General features: G+C 52.2%; 1 protein-coding gene across 2 annotated transcripts in view; it reads right to left on the bottom strand.

Annotated features, from left to right (window-relative positions):
* Positions 1 to 14,353, bottom strand: part of LOC122192836 (transcription factor COE1-like) — a 21,119-nt gene extending 6,766 nt beyond the window's left edge. The window contains exons 1-5 of one of the 2 annotated variants that reach the window (XM_042893501.1): positions 14,173 to 14,353; positions 10,433 to 10,597; positions 9,007 to 9,163; positions 8,687 to 8,750; positions 8,352 to 8,407 (exon numbers count right to left, since the gene is read on the bottom strand). In XM_042893501.1, the coding sequence (XP_042749435.1) occupies positions 8,352 to 8,407; positions 8,687 to 8,750; positions 9,007 to 9,163; positions 10,433 to 10,566 (411 nt within the window). In that variant the 5' untranslated portion in view covers positions 10,567 to 10,597; positions 14,173 to 14,353. Of the gene's footprint in view, positions 1 to 8,351; positions 8,408 to 8,686; positions 8,751 to 9,006; positions 9,164 to 10,432; positions 10,626 to 14,172 lie in introns of those variants that run through there. The other variant, XM_042893502.1, reaches the window with a different exon arrangement.
* Positions 14,354 to 18,258: the final 3,905 nt, after the last annotated feature.

Below are 18,258 nucleotides of genomic sequence, written 5' to 3'. Positions count from 1 at the left end.
GAAAGCTGCACACTGCGCAACCCGGGCATTTTGCTGGTAGCTCCTAGAAGCACTCAGGCCTGATCCTGCGTCTTGCGATGGCGAGCAGCTCCAGAGTTACAAGGATATAAATAAGCGAGAGGCAGGCCCTGTGAGAGGGCACCAAACAAACAGGGATGGACAACCAGCCTGAAAAACTGACTCTGAGGCAGCACGGGGAGAATCCTTCAAGTTAAAGCTGTGGAAGGACAGCGTAACGCACCCAGAGAGAAGGGTTGATTTCTGCAGCCCTCCCAGCAGCAGGCACAGAGCAATGGTGAGGGATCGGCCTTACACACATCCCGGGTTGCTGCTCACGCCAGAGAGCTCCCATAGGATTGAGCAGAGTTTTTGCTTTCTGCCCACCCACACAGCCCTGGTTTCTCTCTGCTGGCTCACCCCACAAAATGCGGACAGCTGGGCACCTACCCTGGGCTGCCCCCAGCAGCAAAAAAAGACAGAAAAGAAACTGCCTTCACAACAGCAATAGCACAGAGCATAGAGGTTCCTAACAATTCGCGGCTGCCAGCCTGGAGCTGGGATCTGTGGCAGAGCCTCTGGGGGGACGAGGCTGCAAGCAGCAGCAGCAGCTCTGCCCCGCACTGCAGTGGGACCCCAACAGCCTCCCAGATACAGGAGCAGGAGGAGGAAACTGGGAAACAAACCCTGCAGATAAAATTACGTCTGATATGGGTGTCTATAAAGCTAGCAGTAAATTAGTAACTAAAAAGATATTTTTCTAATTGTATTATGTGGAGGAAATACATTTGACAGAGTGGGACGATATTAACATGGAAGCGTGGAAAATACTAATGAGAAAAAATAAAGTATCTTGATATATGATGAAGTGAGACCACATGTTGCTTCTGCAGTCCTTGCAAATATAATCTGCTAGAGGTAAGAGGTGCTGCACCTACAGTGGAGACATGGCTCTTGGGACATGCAAATCTGCAGAAGCATGAGCTGATTTTAATAGTAAGACACAATATGAATTTCATGCATTATAAAATTACTTAGTAATTTCACAAATAACATCAGGAACACCTCTGTTACATTTGCTAGTTATAATTGTTTCACTTCAGTTTAACTACAAATATTCCCCAAAACTGAGAGCTTCCCTGCGCTGTGTCCCAGCAGAAAGAGACACGCTGTGAACCCAGCACTGCCACAAAGGGGACACAGCAGTGAGCGTCGGGGACACAGCAGTGAGCGTCGGGGACACGCCGAACCCTCGCAGCACCGCCACCAGCAAGGACCAGGCTGGGTCACATCGGGAGGTGCTCTCCTATCCATACCCGAAAGCTACTGCTGGGAAGGTGCCTGCACCAACAGACATCAGGACTTGTGACTATTTCAGAAATTCCTCATTTCTGAGCATTAAATTGTAAGGTGGGTTGAAGCTTCTAGCCCAAACTGGGGAACCAAAGGAGCACAGCTGATGGGGTCACAGCAGGGACATCACAAAGACTCCAGAAAACCCAGCATCCAAATCCACTCAACCAAGACAGGGGAAGCTCAGCACCCTTGTTGGACCTAATCAAAAAAATAATCAAATAATCTGCTTTGGATTCCCATTCACCGTGGCACAGCACAACACGGTGTCCAAGAGAGGACTGCAGAACTCGACTCGTGCTTCTTAGGTTTTCAAACCCTAAAGCAAAATTACCCAGTCTATGTTGCCACTGAAGTGGAGGGAGCATTAGGAATGACCGAGCAGAACACAAATCCTACTTTCTTTTTCCCCCTCCTCTCTCCTTTCCTCTTCTCTTCCTGCTGCTATGCTTACTTAACCTCCAGGTACCCGCTTAAATAACTCAACTAAATAGCAATAATGAACGGGCAGAGTCAACACTGTGGTACATAATCACCTTGTCTGTTGTGTTTAACATCAGTGATCCCTTCTTTGCGTGCATGACATTCTTCTGCCTTCGTCTGCGTTAAGGATTTGCTTTTCACTCTGTTTGCATTTGACTACTAATATTGCACCCATGCACACTGTGGTTTCTCACCGTAAGTGCGGGTCCTTCTGCATATCCTATTCCTCCAGGAATTTCTAGGAAATTTGAGGAAGCAAAAGGAACAGCCGAGCTCCTTTCTCACCGCCGACTCCTATTCCTATTTCCCGATTTACTCGCAAACGAGCGCGCAAAGCACCAACTGTCCACCTCCATGAACAGCCGCCGGCGAGCATTATAGATCCTCTACCATCTTTCAGACGGCACTGATCTAAAACACCAATTCTACAATTAGTTGCAAAAAGGAAACAGGAACTGTTGAAGTTTCACATCTTTATAGCGACCAGAAGTATATTTACAGGAAGGGTCTGCAATGTTACCGTTGTGAAAATATTTAAGATTGGAAAAGATACTCTTGTCACAAAACTATCCAAACGTTTCTAGTAATTAAAGTTGGGGCTTCGCCACAGCAAGACAGCGTTAGGAGCCCACATCACCCAAACACCACCACAACTTTGTCAAATAGGGATCACATTAATGAGAGATAAAGTGAAAGTTAGAGCGGATAAACTTAGACCACAGCAGGGCTAAAAATAAGCCTGCAAATACACATCGGAGTTGCACAACAAAACATCAGCGAAGGAAATGAAAATTATAGACGTTGTTTTTCTTTTTTATTTACTCCTGTATCTTTGACTTCAGTGCAGCTCATCTTTCAAAACAGGTCCTCTCCTCCCGAAGATCTTAAATATTTCCCCACAAAACTCAGCTTACGTTTGTAAACCGTTTCTCCATGAAGTGCCCTTTCTGTCCGAAATCCCAATGAGTAACGACTGCCTGAGCACAAACCCATCTCAGAATCAGGCCCTGAAAAACTGATGTCTAACTATGAAACTCCCTTTCTTCTATGTACATAAAGCCGCATAAAAAGTTAAATCAAACACAATTCACCACTTGCCAGCACATACAAATGAGTGTGCTGAGCACAAACCGTTCATTCCTAGCCTACAAGTGCATCCAGCAATGCGGAAAACTTTTCAGTGAGAGTTCATTAAAAAAAAAAAAAAAAGATAAAGTAAAAGGGAGGGGAACAATATAAAACCCAAGGCTACCGTTCTGATTGAGGCCGCTTTTTCACGAGTAAAAGATGGCAGAACAAAGCAGTAAAAGAGTTGATGGAAAAGGTGGAAAAAGATGCACGCAGATTTTGTCGTCAGCTCTTCCTGACTAAATCCAGACTGACGCTGGTACGGCTGAGGGCTGAACAGCCGTGCAGCGCCAGGCGGGCAGTGCTGCTCTGAGCGGGGTGAGAAAGTCCTGAAGGACTGAGATCATGGCCATGACACTCCTCGGTGTGCCACAGCCCTGATTTTTAAGAGCCAGAGAATGAGAGAAATCAGCAGCGTGCGTCTGAACCCACTCGCTTTCAAATCCCCCCTCTGTTTCTCAGTGCAAACTCTATCTTTTATTGAAATAAAGGAGAAAGCTCATTAGAACGAGGCTCTTTTCAAAAAACACAGAACCCAAACGATCCGCAGTGACGTATGCACACATACACACACAGAGAAAATAAAATCCTGGCCCCACCGAATTCAATAGGAGTTCTGCAATTGACTTCAGATGGGGCAGCACAGATTAGCTCCTACCCGCTATATGGCCACGCGGAAAGCGCTGTGAATTCAGCGCATTGCATCTATTTGGCTCCCAGTGCTTAACCCCTCATTACCCGAGTGCTCCCTGCTCACCCAGGCAGGATTTCTGCTCACCCGCCACGGACAGCAGCACAGCGCTGGGTCCCCAGGAGAGGACATTCAGCCCTCGCTGTGTCTCAGCGCGCAATTCAGTGGCATCTCATTATTTTTCCCCCCGCCTTTGATACGCAGCCCGCTTATTGACGTATTCGCACAAATTAAATAAATTTATCTCTCCTAATATGTTCATTTTTAATGGTTTTCAAACATTCACATGGAAACAGCTCTAGCGTAAATATCCCAGAACAAATGGCTGTATATTATACAGGAGGGAGCAGTTGGGCTGCCAGACTGGGAATGCACCAGGCCATCTGGCTCAGGCAGTCTCTCCAAAATCCTCAGCTTTGTTTTCACCCTCAGACTCCAAACAACACATTTTCCACTGTGATGAGTTTACATTTTCCCAAACACAGGTCCTGATCATGCATGCAAATTCCAAACTTCTCCGCTCCTCGTCGTACGAGAAAATTAAAATCACCTGCACTTCTGACATCTCACCAAAGGAACAAGAAAGCTGCTAAAATCTGGCGCAGTGTAAACTTTCCCCATCACAGGGGTTAGGTTTTGTTTTATGTTTGTGTGAAATTTCTCCGAGTCTGCGGAGGCTCCTCCGAACTTATTGATAACATTTTTTTTCCCATGCACATCGCTGCCAGCAAAGGGCTGTGCCGTGTGCTGCGTGCAGAGCACAGCTCCTCAACCCCCTGCACACAGCAGAGAGCATCACAGGCATCGACACAGAACCCGCTCGTATCCAGAGTTGCAGCTCTGAGAAAAGGCGAAGCGCAACCAGAGCTCAAGTCAGAAGGGTTTTCCACCCAAAAACAGACAGCAGCTATCTTGCAAAACTTATGCTTTCTGAGATGCCTGAGCTGTAGTACCCTCCAATATATCTTATGAATGAGGACGGCTGAAGGAAAAATGCTTGGGTAAGAAGTATTCCAGATTTATTTCCTCCATCCTTCCTCATCGTGAAATATCTCAACTTTATGAAAACGTGGCTGACAAAGCCTCTCCTCTCTAAATACATTAAAATCCCCAGACTTGCCTAAAAACTCCAGCTTTATTTCAGCAGACATATTTCACATTTTGCAGGCAATTTCAAAACACAGCATCGTAGTGCCAGACCGACTGCACCGGGAGCTGCTGCCCTACGCAAAGCAACAGCCATAAAGTTTGGGATCCTATGGGGTTTTGAGCGCATTAGGAATGTGATCCTGACATAAAATGAGGTGCCAAGATAACATGCAAGAAAATGTAATTAAGACAGCATTGACACTGAAGAGAACTTCCCCACAACGCTAACGATTTGTGTGCAGTGTTTGCAATTCTAACATGACGGGGATGCAGCCAGACCCCTCACCATCCCACTCTGCGCTCCTCCAGAGCCACCACCAAAGGCCACTCACAGCACAGTGTTCAGCACATTCTGAGCTTCCCGTTCCAAAGTCCCCTGAGGACCACCACAAGAGCTCGTGCTTGGAGGGAGCGCGCACAGCTGAGATCTGCACCCTGCGCCTGCCCTGCGTGCTGTGTGTGCTTCCTTTGGCCGCACCACCAGCACCCAGCACTGCCCCACAGCACATCGCCGCCCACAGACACGGAACACAGGACACACAGACAGCCCCTGTCAGCCCACAGCACAGATCCTGGGCTAGGCCCTCAGCTGGACCGTATAGACAGCAACAAAGCCTTACTAGCCCTGATTAAGAACTCTGTGGAAGCAGGAATACCTACAATTACACACAGCAAGCAGTGCAGCCCTGCCTGGCTTTGTGGTGTATGCTGCTAATGGGACATTTAGGTTAAATCTAGAAGCAACAACCCGATGCAGAGAAATCAAGGTCTGATTTGCAAAATGGATTTTATTTTATCTTACTTAATAACCCACAGCTGTGTAAAACCTCGCAATTCATAATCGTGAGACAAAGAGGACAGACCTAAATCTGCTTTGGCCATATCTTAAAACATATCTATTTCATATCAAGATCCTTCCCCACACGACCTGGGGAACTGAACTCATTCAAGCTTTGCTTCTGCGGGATTTTTAATTGGCCACCAGAAACCTCAGAGTCGCTGTAATTTCGGTCTGGGAATTCACAATTATTGAGTGTGTGAACGCGTGTGAGCAGGGGAGGCTCTGTGCCAGCGGAAACGTGAATGCTCCTGCAACAGTTTCATTTAAAAGTAATCATTTCATTATCCAATTTGTTCTGAGCGTCATGCATTAAAATACTACACCTTCAAGTAGGCTGACAATATATATTTAACTTTCATTAAAAATTAAAGAATTTTCAGACAGTCTTTGCAATATTTAATTACAGTTTGATGATTTGAAAGTTACTTGAGAATGTTCTATATAATTCACTGTCGTAAAATATAAATGATACATTCAACATTTGGGTGAGCTCTGTCATGTGTTGTACTTCACTGCCTAATAAGCATTCAGCAACTGAAGCAATCACAACTCTGACATGATTTCACTTAGGAAGGAAGGAAGAAAGGAAGGAAAAGGAAAAGAAAGGAAGAAAGGGGGGGGGAAAGGAAAAAAGAAGAAAAAAGAAAAAGAATAAAATAAAAGAAAAAAAGAAGTGGGGGGGATTTGAGACCCTGCCCCTGAAAACATGCAGATGAGCCCTGCCACAGCTTTGACGTGCAATGCCTTATTTCTCATAAGTAATTACAATCACACCTAGAGAACTTAATGAAACTAATACCCAAGCAAACGTGGTTGTTTAAACCATCCCTTCTCTCTCTGCTTTCTTATCCAAGTTCAGAGCTTTTGTTCTCAAACCTTCACTTCCCAACTCCATTGCATTTTCCCCCAAAATCTGCCATTTCTCCTAACTTTGTTTCTGTACGGCTTCCTGAAATCAGAAGGATATTTTTTTTCCATGTGAACGTGCTTTAAAGCTACATGGTACGTTTTACAAATAAACTGTATCTCGGGGTTTCTTTTCCCCTTTCTTTCCAAGACCCTCTGATGACTCGATAATAATGAGAGACCAAGAGGTCAAACAGCGCCTTAGGATGAACTCTTCATATGCAAGATGCCTTTGTTAAGAAAATTATTTTGAATCCATTGCTCTACATGAGTTCAGGGATCTGTTTTCAACAGGATTATGAACAGAGGCTTTCACATTTCCGTACCGATAGCAGAGCTATTTAAAGATAATATTTATTGATGGGCGCTCTCCTGCGCTCTGCACTGAAACACCAAGTTCTGAAAGGACTAAAAAGAGTTCGCCTATCTGAAAGATTTGGTTACTTGTGACACAAACCAACCCATTTGTGCCTGAAAATCAAGGAACGGCAGCAAACACTTCCCAAGGTTTGTTATGAATAAGGGTATGTTGCTGTTGTTTTAATTCCTACAGGGCTCTGTTTGGAAGCGTATGGTTTAACAGAGTTCAGATGCACAGGGGATTGTCGAGTAGAATTCTTCTAAGTTCTCTTTTTTTTTTTTTTTTCCTCTCTATTGAAAGGCAGTCTTCAATAGCAGGAAAAGATGTTTTGGGACCATCAAAGAGAGTTTTCTAAAACAAACTCAGCCCTTGGAGCTTTATGTTTTGCTGTAGAAAAAGAAACCCAGGCAGAAGCCAAGAGGTTTTTTTTTTCCCCTAAAGACAACTGGTTTTGAGCATGCGGGGACTGACTTTTCCTATCGGTGCAGGAAAAAAAAAAAAAAAAAAAAACAAGAACCAGAATGGTTTTCTTTTCTTAAATGAAATAAAATTTAAGAACTATTTTTACTCGTAAAGCAGATTCAGGAAAAAAAAAAAAAAAAAAAAAAAAAAAAAGACATATAAAAGGAAAAAAAAAAAAAGGTTTGAAAACGTGAAGAAATGTTTTACAAGAGCAAAAGCTTCTGACAGGAGCAGAAGAGAAACTGGAGGAACAATTCCTGAAACAGGGAATCGATTTGTTCATGCGATCCCTTTGCACAAACCCACTTTGCACCCAGACAAGTATTTTTTGCAGGTACGAACGCACGTTTCTGCTCTGTTTGGAAAGCTAAAGAGCAAGCCCACAATTAGGGTTAATCCATTTACAAGCTCTGCTGCCCTACAGCCCTCCCCGGAGCCGAGCACGGCGCTCGCTGCTCCCCGCGCAGCATTTCGGGGGGCTTTTCCCATCCGCCATGCAAATTCGCCACGATTTACTCTCGCTCCTCCTCGAAACCAACGACCCGGCGGTCGCACAAATAAAGAAAGGACAAATAGAAACCTCAGCGCCTGGCCCGGCGGCTGCGCTCGCAGCGTTTGGTGGGCTGGAGGGGGGGGGCGGGAGGTTAAATCCTACAATTAAGCGGCTCAACAGCCCCCGGGTCGGGCTGGTTGGAAGTCGCCAAGATTTTTCCGGAGCGCTCCGGGTCGCCTCTCGAGGGCTCCTCGCAGCCCCGACGCCGGGGTCGGACCCCGCAGCGCGGCCCTACGGCCCCCCCGGGTGCGGAGCGGGGAACGCGGTGGTTCCCTTCCCCCCCTTCCCCCCCCTCCTCCGGCGGAGCCGCTCACGCTGCGAACCGGAGCCGGGTTTCGCCGCCCCGCCGGCCGCTCCCCCCCAAACACGCACACATACACGCACGCACGCACTCCCCTTTTCCGCGGCCGCTCCCCGCAGCACCCACCTGCTTGGTCATGGAGTCGATGAGGCGAACGTAGAAATCCTGTTCCGTCCTGATCCCTGAAAAGAGGCAGAGCAGTGAGGAGCGGCGGGGCCAGCGGCCAAGGAACGGGGTTCGCCCGAGGGCTCGGACCCGACGGAGCTTTCTCGGCCGGAGCTGCCCGCCCCAATCAGGCTGTGCCCGGAGCACCGAGCGCGGGGATGCGCGGAGCGGAGGGGATGGGAGCAGCGGCTCCTCGAGCCCCGGGGGGTTTTCCAGCCGAGGAGCGGCCGGAGGGCAGCCGGTGGTGGTGGCAGTGGGGGGCGGTGGGGCTGACATCGGGGGCTCCCAGCCCTTACCATTGCTGTAGAGCAGCTGCAGGCGGTAGTGGATCCCGTTGTTGGTCTTTTCGCTGTTAGCTTCCTGGATCCAAAGACACGGGGAGGAGGAAAGGAAAGAAAAAAAAATACGTGTAAGGTATGAAGCTTCTCCATCACTCGGCCGGACGAGGCGGCTCGCAATCCCCAGGCAAAAGGGGGAGACCGGAGGGGCCCCCCCATCCCTGGCAAAATGCCCGCAGACGGAGGGGGCTCCCGGGAAGAGCCTGTGCCACGGCTTCGGGGGGAACGGAGCGGGGAGGGCCCCAGAGCGGAGTTCGGGGCACCGCGCTGATACTCACCTTCTCCTTCTCCACGAAGCCCACGAAGGCGGTGCGCTCGATCTCCACGGGCTGCCCCTGCCGGTCATACAGAGCCAGGACGAAGTGGAAAAAGTTGGACTTCCTCAGGTTGGAAGGAGGCTGCTTCTCGAAGTGAGCCCGGGCCAGACCCACTCCGCTGGGACCACAAAGACGCGGGTTAGCGGCAGCCCGGACGGCGCGGCCTCCCCAGGCTCTGTCCCTGTCCCACACTGGGGCCACACGGGACCCCTATGGGCTCCTCGGGCATCGAGCATCCTCTCCCCGAACCGCCCCGCGGCTCTTCCTATTTGGTGGGGGAAAAGGCACTGCCTCTCCCCGCGGAGAGCCGGGACCCGACCCGACCCGACCCCACCGTGCCGCGCAGCACCCCGCAACCTCCCCCCGACCCCGAAGCGGCACCCACCGGCCCTCTCCAAGGGCAGCGCCCTCCCGCAGGCGGCCCTGCATGGCGGGCAGCGCTCAGCCCAGCCGGCGCGCTGCCCCGCGGAGCGCCATGCTCTGCCACTTCTCAAAGTCGGCTCGAAGCTGTCACCGGAGCGCCCCGCGTGCGCCTTATCTTTCAGTTTCAGTCCTGCGAGCCCCTTCCTCCCCTCGGAGGAGCGCCGGGTAAACACCGCGAGGGCAGCCCGGGAGACAACGGGAAATATTTCAGGGTTGTCCCTGCAGAACTTTCCCTTCCTTAGAGAGCTCCGAATGGAGGGGCGGGGGGGGGGTGGGGGGGGGGAGCTAGGGGGGATGAGAGGTGCGGGGAGAGGTGGGAGACAGCGGGAGATGTCAACACGGAACTCGTGAGCTGCTGCCGGCTGCAGGGCTCGGGATACGGAGCCGGCAGCTGATTTTTCTTTCCCCGGGGAAAGAGGATGAGGAGAAGGAGAAATGAGAGAGAAAGCGGAGCCGGGTGCAGCCCCATCATCTCCACCTCCCAGGTGCAGGGATTTCTTTTGGGGAAATCTAAGATAAGCGGCAGTGGTTTTACAGGGAGGCTTCGAATTAAATTTCTCCTCCGGAAACCTCTGCACAGTCCCCGCTTATCGGGGCGGGTGGAGAGGAGCTGCTGATCCTGGCAGGGATAAGGAAGAAAAGTAAAGAAATATATTTTGGAGAATCCGTGCACAACTAGCAGCTTATCGGAGGAGGGAATCGTCGATGGGAGATCTTAAGGCTAAAGCAGCACCAACATAGTTTTGAAAACTCCTTCCTCCGCGCGAACACGAGACTAAACCCAATCTATTCCCACCTAGCAGAGCTCGCCGCTTCCTTTATTGTTCCTATGATGATTTTTTTAATCAAAACTCCTTCCTACGGGACGAGGGGGGAATCAATATTTAACTGGCGACAGCTACGCGAAACTCACTGCTGGCAGCAGAGCTCCGGGGCGGCTTTGGGGCGGTGCGGAGCTGCCTACCTCTGCGCGGCCGTGCTGGCGTCCAGGACGCCCGCTCCCTGCATCCACGTCCGCACCGCGTTCATCCCCGCGCCGAGGGGCTCCTCCTTCATGCTGCTCCCGCTCCGCTGGATGCTTTCCTGGATCCCAAACATGAATCAGAAACAACAGCGCAAAATCTTCCTTCTTTACGCAAAAAAAAAAAAAAAAAAAAAAAAAAAAAAAGTGATGAAATCGCTGTTAAATGTTCTTTTTTGTGTGTGTGCGTGTTTACTTTTTTCTCTCTCTCGCTGGAATCAAAGCAAGGCAGAGAAAGCAAACACAGGCAAGGACATTAAAAAAATAAAAATAAAATAATAATAATTAAAAAAATAAAAATCCAGAGGCGATCGGAGCGCGGCTGGGTGCTGCGCGTGCAGTTTGTTTGGGTGCGCGGAGGGGCTGCGGGCGCCGGGGGCTGCCGGCAACGCTCGCAGAGCCGGAGGAGAACTCGGAGTCCCTTTTGTATGAAGACACCCCTCGGATGGCAGCAGGCAAGAGGAAAAAAAAAAAAAAGAAAAAAAAAATCTCGGATGGCAGTTTAAGAAACAATAGGACGAACGGGAGCTGCGGCGGGCTCCGCTACATCAAGTGTCATTTTCCAGTGACAAGAGAGGCAAGTTTCCCCCCCCCTCTTTTTTCCCCTCTCTCTTTTCTTTCTTTTCTCCCTCTTTCTTTTCTTCTCTCCCAGCCGAAGCGCTCTCTCTCCTCCCTCTTTCAGCCGAGCAGGAAGCGAGTTGCCGGAGCCGGGCGCACGCCGGGAAGGGAGCGGGAAGGACGGACGGACGGACCGAGGGAGACCCCGGGGCTCCCGGTGCCCGCGCCCCCTCCCTCTCCCGCAGCGCCGGGCGGACTCGCCGTCTCTCCCTATGGGAGCCACTTTGACTGTCCCCGCCGCCGAACACGAGCCCCGCAGCCCCGGCGGGCGGGGGGCGGGGCCTCGGAAGGCCCGCCCCCCCCCCTCATTTGCATCGCGTCACCTCTTCCCCCTCCCTCCCTCCGCCGCCCCTCCGCCAATAGCGGCTCGCGCTACGCGGCCGCGGGGGCGAAGCCACGCCCCCTCATTAGCATCCCCCGCCCAGGAGCTCCGGCCGGCCCCGGGGAAAGTTGCCCCGAGCCCCCCGGGCTTCATTGATCCCAACGCGATCGCGCCTTTGTTCATCAAGGCGGCGGCCGCCCGCCGTGTCCCGCCGGGATCACCTCGGCCGCCCGTCGAGGGCCCGAAGCCGAGAGTTCCCCCGGCGGCCGGCTGTGCCCGCTACCCCACAGCCACTTCTTTCCCCACCGGACCCCGGACGGGCGGAGCGGCTCAGCCCGGGACCGCCGCAAACCCCAAACCTCCACCGCATCCCCCCGCGTTCCGCCCCGTTCCGGACAGCGCTGCGGTGCTGCGCGAGAGAAGCGCACCGCTTCCGACCGGGACGGGACAGCGGAGAAACTCCGATGTTGGCTTCAATCCCCCGGGGGAAATAATACCAACAAATAACATTCGCGGTCCCTGTCCTCTTTGGGAAAGCGCTGGGACGGCCGCTCCGTGCCCGCCCCGACCTCCCCCCGCAGCCCCTCCGCTGGCGGACCGCGGCCGGGGCCGCCTCCCGGGGGCTGTTACGGCACCGGGCGGTGCCTGCAGGTGATGTCGCCCCAACCGCAGCCCCTGCGGTGTTGGCACGTGGCATAACCCACACGAGGGGCAGCCCGGCGGGGCTCCCCACCGCCTGCAGGGCAATGCCGGACCGGCAATGGGCCGGGTTGACTCTGAATTAATTGTGGGTTTGCCTGCTGCCCCCATGCCCACTCCGAGCCCTTGCAGCTGGGCTACACCCACTCCCATCCAGAGCACGGCCAAGGGCCTCAGAGTTGACCTAGAGAACAGAGAGTCTGGATACAACTACCCTTGCACAGCTCCATAAGCATCCCCAGGCATTCTGAGAACTCCATAGGAGCCTCTTCCCACCACCTATATACATCACTACATGGGCAGTGACTGTTAAACCTCAGTTACCCAGCCCAGCAGCAGGCACACAGCCCCTGCCAGCACGCTGCTGGCACCAACAGCCACACCTGAGCCTGTGCTGTAGGGAAGTCCACACACAACTCATCCCCATTTCCACTGCGCTGTGTTCTCACACATGAGCTGCTGCAGAAAGCAAGTTTCCGCCTTCCCTGCAGCTGATATTTGAATTTTCATATAATCCTACTGTGTCACATCTCAGGGACACGTGGAAGAACACAGCCATAGAGCCACGCATGAATATTTACGCCATAGGTATTGCATAGGAGCAGTTTGGCCCCTGCAGCGTTTCGGCTTATTGGTCTTCTCCAGGCTGCTGCTGCAGTGGTTGTATCGTATCCAGCCTAAATGCCTCCGTGGTGAGATACATTTTGCAATTAAAAGCTATTTGCACCTGCACTGATTGCTCCTTTCCCAGGGCAGGGAGCTGCCAAGGGAGGAATAATGCGTTTGAATCGATATTCTGAGCAGTTGGCACAAATCTGTTATGGGGATTGGGGGAGCATCTCCATGCCTTTTCCTGGATGCTGAAGGAGGAGCAGCACAGCATGGGCTGAGGGCACCTCTGCTGGGCAGGGACAGCACTGTGACAGCAACAGGGACAACTTCCCCCCACTTTCTTCCTTGGACACACACACTGCACTGGTGATGTGGCAGCAGCTCCAGCCAAGAGCCAGCAGGGTGGGGGCAATGCTGCACTGGGCTTAGGGCAGCCTCAGAGCCACCGACAACACTGCAAGCAGCAAAGGGTTAAAGCCCAGCTCGACCTCCACAGGGGAACGTGAAAGGAAAGCAGAGCTGGAATGGGGGGAGAGTGAGAAATTCAGGAATGGGCAAAAAAATAAAGCGGGGAGGGCTGGTAGCTGGCACTGAGACTGCAGTGCCCCATTCACGCTGCAGGAGCCAACCGCTCCATGCTGGGGCTTTTAAGCAAAGAATTCCCATGCAGTTGGCTCTGACTTTCTGCAGGCCGGGTCTGGTCCATGGCCCGAGCTCACCTGCCCTGCTGCTGGACCTACAGAGCTGCCCTGTGCTGGGACACGGCCGTGGGTGCTCTCAGTGTACGACACACAGCAGAACACACAGCCTACAGCTGCCATCTGCTGCCGCTGGGGACGGGCCTTGCTCCCCAAATGAGCGACAGCCACGCGGGGATTTTATCCTCACAGCACAAACTCATGGGACACACCTTTGCTTCACCAGCAAGGACAGCTTAAAAACAGGGCCAGGGGAGACACGGCTGCAGTACCCACAGTTGTGGGAACAGCAATCAGAGTGACCCCAGCATGGGAAGAGAGCATCCCAACAAGGGACCACAGAGGATGCACAAACATCCTGAGAGGCTGCAGATCCCAATGCCTCCTGCCACAGGAAAGCCTCTCCTCCCCATCAGCACTTCCGCATAGGCCCAACGCCCTGCTCACCCCTGGCCTAGGTGTTTTCTATCCTGTCTCAACAGAACAGCCCTACTTCCCCTCTATAGGTCCCAACACAGGGAACAAGGGGTTGGAAATGGGAATTGCTGAGAGAAAAGCCCCCTGTTCCCTCCTCCACACCCCTCACCAGAGAACAAGGCACCCAAAGGACCCGTATTGCTCTGCCCAAAGAAGGGAGATGGGCAGCGGGGCTGTGCTGATAGGAGAAAGGGAAAACAACTTCTGGCTTTGAGCTGGGACCGAGGGGCACAGAGCACTGGGGGCTGAGCGTTTACCTGTGTTTCATGCTGGTGTGGAGAAAAGGGCTTGGGAGCATTTCACACATCACATCCTCCCCAGTAAAGATGCTTTGCACACGGTATTTTCTTACATCCACACTCCTGTGTTGATCCAAAGACTTCCCAGCCACAGACGAACCCGACGTCCTCTGGCAGGTGAGAGGGCTCAGCCACCGGAGGCATTTCATTCCTCCTACCCGACTCGTTCCTGCAGAGAATGAAAGACAAGGGCTCATCCATGGGACCGCGGAGCAGCGCAAGGCTTCTTGAAAGGTGCAGGGGGAAAGTGGGACCAGACAGAAGGGTGACAAGAGCCTGCTTTTCCACAGCTGCTGTGAAGAAGCATCAGCAGGAGACCTGGATAGGAGAACTGCATGCAGAAACTTCCTCCTGCTGCACCCCTGCCCTGGGGACGGCCCTTAGCTGGGACAGACGTATCCCCGCCGTGCCGGTAAACCCTTGCGGAGGCACACAGGGCGCATCGCCAGAGCTCAGCCCTCCGATCCCTCGGCAGCTCACTGGGAAAGCACGGCGGGAGAGCCGGACTCCCACGGCCACCCGCGGCCCTCGGCGCTGCGCGGGGCGGGGCGGGCGCGGTGCGGGTCGGGGCCGCAGCGCCGCGTGGTTACAGCGCCACCTGGCGGCCACGCCGGGTACCGCCAGCCCCGGTCCCGCGGGGTGAGCGCGGCCCTACGGGTGAGGGAGCGCAGCTATAGGAGACGCTTGTCAGGTCGGCCGCATTAATTATTTCTGGGACTTGACCGCTCAGGGTTTGGCTGCTCTTGCTGACCATTTCTTTTTCTCTGGAAAGAACTCCGGAAGGCCCCCATGACTTCAGCAGAAGCAGAACGAAGCTCATCACTGGGGCTCAGATGTGGCTGGAGCTGGGTGTAGACCCACAGCCAACGGGACTTTGCCAAAACACAGCATAGCAGCACTTTGGTTAGAAAGGAGTTTAATACACAAAGAAGAACTCACTTTTTTACATACCCTCCTGAGCTTTAGACAGCCTGCAGTTCAAGTTCAGGCTCAGCCTTGTTCGGAATGAGGGATCCCTCTGGCTTTATCTCTGTGCAGTGAATGCATCCCGCCACACCTCCTGTGTTACTTCTCAGGATCTCTTCTCCAAAACATTCAGCATGTGAGCAAAAGCAGTTACAGTTCTGGGACAGCAACAATCAGAGTGACCCCAGCATGGGGAGAGAGCATCATTTCTACTGGGAACACCGTGTAGGCCACAGTCCTTCTAACTAACATGGGGTATCTCATCAGAGGGAAAGTGGACTGAAACACTGAAACACCCTCCTGAATAGGAAATTCTGGGAAAGCACCCTTCACTACTTGTGCGCCTGCACAGGGGCATCACAGTCCCCATCCAAGCACAGCTCCCTGTGCCTTCCCTAGAAGGGCAGCCAGTCCGAGCAGCATCTGCATATCTGTTACATGCACACACACACACACACACACACACACACCCATTGCAGATGACACACAAATGCTGCTCATGCTTCCCAAGCAGACGATCACAGCAAGGCTCACACCCCACTCATCTCACTGCAGGGCTCAGGATGCAGCAGCCACCTCCCAAAACGTGCTGCAAACCTGGAGGAACAACTTCCTGCAGTGCTGACACAGAGCCATTGTCAGAGTGTGATGGAGGAACTGCGAAACAGACGCAGCAACAACACCAGGGTTGGATTCAGGCCAGGGCACTTCAGGCGACTTGTAAAAAGTTCACAGCTCCTTTAATGGCTCCACCTGGCTCCAACAGGACCTCTGCTCTGTGGAGGAGATGCTGTGAGGGAAGCGTGTCTGAGGTGATATGAATCAGGCCGGTCCCTCTCACATCACATCGGCCTGGAATAGCTGTTGACCTGATGGAGTGTTAATGGGAACATTTATTTGTTTCTTTATCACTACAAAGATGTCATATATACTTACCCTGCTGCTGCCACCGTTCCCAAAGGGCTGTCAGCACAAGAGCCATTATAACACAACTGCCGGAGGTAATATTTTTTTTTTCCCCCCACACATTATTTCTTCAAATGATTCTATAAAGAGAGAAAGAACCAGGATATAAAAATTGCTGGTGAAAGAACAGAGCAGTAATGGGAGGCAAAGCAGCCTGCCTGCCTGCAGGGAGCACCATCACAGCACAGGCCTGGCACAGGATGGTCCCACAGTGCTACACAAGGATGTTGTTGGGTCCTAGGGCTCAGAGAGGCTCTTCCCCACCCGTGTTGTGAGCAGGTTGGGTTCATACAGCTCTGCCCTATGTGGGGAGATGGGTGCAGGCAGTGCTGCTCTTCCTATTTCTGGATTATATGAAAGCACAAACCCCTTCAAAACACTTTGGTAACACAGTCATTAGTAAACAGTAATCAGACAGAACCTGCTTTTACCTGTGGCACGAATCCCCACGGCGTTTCGTTTGCGCTACGCGCTGGCTTGACGATTCAGGGAAATTGCTAATGGGGCCTTTTATTGCTGGGTCACCAGTTCAAATCTGGCTCTGTCAGTATTGACCAGGAGTATCTGATGAATGTTTGATGACATGAGATGAAAATACGGGTTTTCATCCATTTATCAGTAGAAAAGCCCTTCAACAACTCCAGCCATCAAAGATGCGGCAGTGCAGAGCGAGTGCCCCTCTGCACGGGAGGGCAGCTGGGAGAGCTGCACAGTCCCGGTGTCTGGCAGAGCCTTCCTGGGGATGAACCAACCTGCCCTGCACCTCACTGAGCACTGCAGCCACAGCACAGCGTGGGGAGCCAAGCCCTGCATTGTTCTCAAAGGGAAAACGACCCTGGTGTGCTGGGGAAAAAGCAAACGTAAGGAAATCCAGGATGCAGGGCTGGTTGTTTTCAGTGCCAAATGGAGGCATTCATGATTTTGCAAGCTGGAAAGCTGTTCGAATTTCTCAATATTATGACGCTAAGCAAGCTGAAACTCAAATTTCAAAGTAACGGGTCAGAAGTTGGTAACAGTCCTTTCTTATTTTCTTGAGTCAAACAGCGGCTCAACAGAAACATAAGTTAGTGCCTAATTCAGCACCTTCAGTCCTCACCCCTGAGAAAGCACAAAGCACTGGATGTGCAGCACTGTTGGAGCTGGGGTGGGGATGGCCATCAGTGGGTCTGCAGGGCCACCCCACAGCACTGCCTGGCCCCTCCATCACCTCATCTTTGGGGCTGACCCAGTCAGCAGGGGCAGAACACAGAGGGCAGGGGCAGCTGGAGGTGCCAGCATTGCCCCAGGGGTCCATGCCGCACGCCCCCAAAATAAAGCGATGGGAAAACTCACATCCCACATAAACTCAGCTAGCGGAGCTGCTCAGCCCTGCTGAGGGAAATGGAAGCAGCGCGAGAGCCATCTGCTGGGAGCGGCTGACTTCACCGCGGTGTAAATCCAACCGTGGGGATGCTGAGAAACTGGGGAAGGCCGGGGGGTGCCGTGCCACTATCACTTACCTGGGTGTCACATTGAAAATCAAAGCATCCCTTTGGGGAACGACCCCTCTGATGAGTGCATTACCACGAACAGAGCACCTCTGCACTGCGCTGCTGGGCGAGAGACAGAGGGGCAACGGGAAATGGTTCCAAGCTAAAAGAGGGGAGAGGCAGAATGGACATAAGGCAGAAGTTCTTTACAACACGTGTAGGGAGGCAGTGGCACAGGTTGCCCAGAGAGATGACGGTGTCCCATCCCTGCAGACCAAAGGTCAGCCTGGAGGGGCCCTGAGCACTGATGGAGCCATGGGTGTCCCTGTTCAGTGCAGAGGGTTGGACCAGATGGTCTTTAAGGTCCCTTCCGACACAAATTGTTCTATGATTCAGTGATTTGTTAAGGCTGCACAGATGACCATTTCCATACCAGTTACAAAATAATTACCCATAGTAACTTAATAATGAGCTTTTCCCTTTAAATTTTTAACACAGGTAGCCAAGAAAATTGTCAGTTTTAACAGCTGTAAATTCAAGTGATAAATGCCAAAGCTGAGCTAAAAGACACCAGCAAATTAGCAATTAAAGTATTTATGCAAGAAAGCAAAAGGTACTGTATGCAGATACTGTATGCAAGGAG

Source organism: Lagopus leucura, unplaced genomic scaffold (genome assembly GCF_019238085.1).
Source record: "Lagopus leucura isolate 7727_CA_CO unplaced genomic scaffold, USGS_WTPT01 105-24_obj-0_obj, whole genome shotgun sequence".
Lineage (NCBI taxonomy): Eukaryota > Metazoa > Chordata > Aves > Galliformes > Phasianidae > Lagopus > Lagopus leucura.
This window is presented reverse-complemented; position numbering and strand designations above follow the sequence as displayed.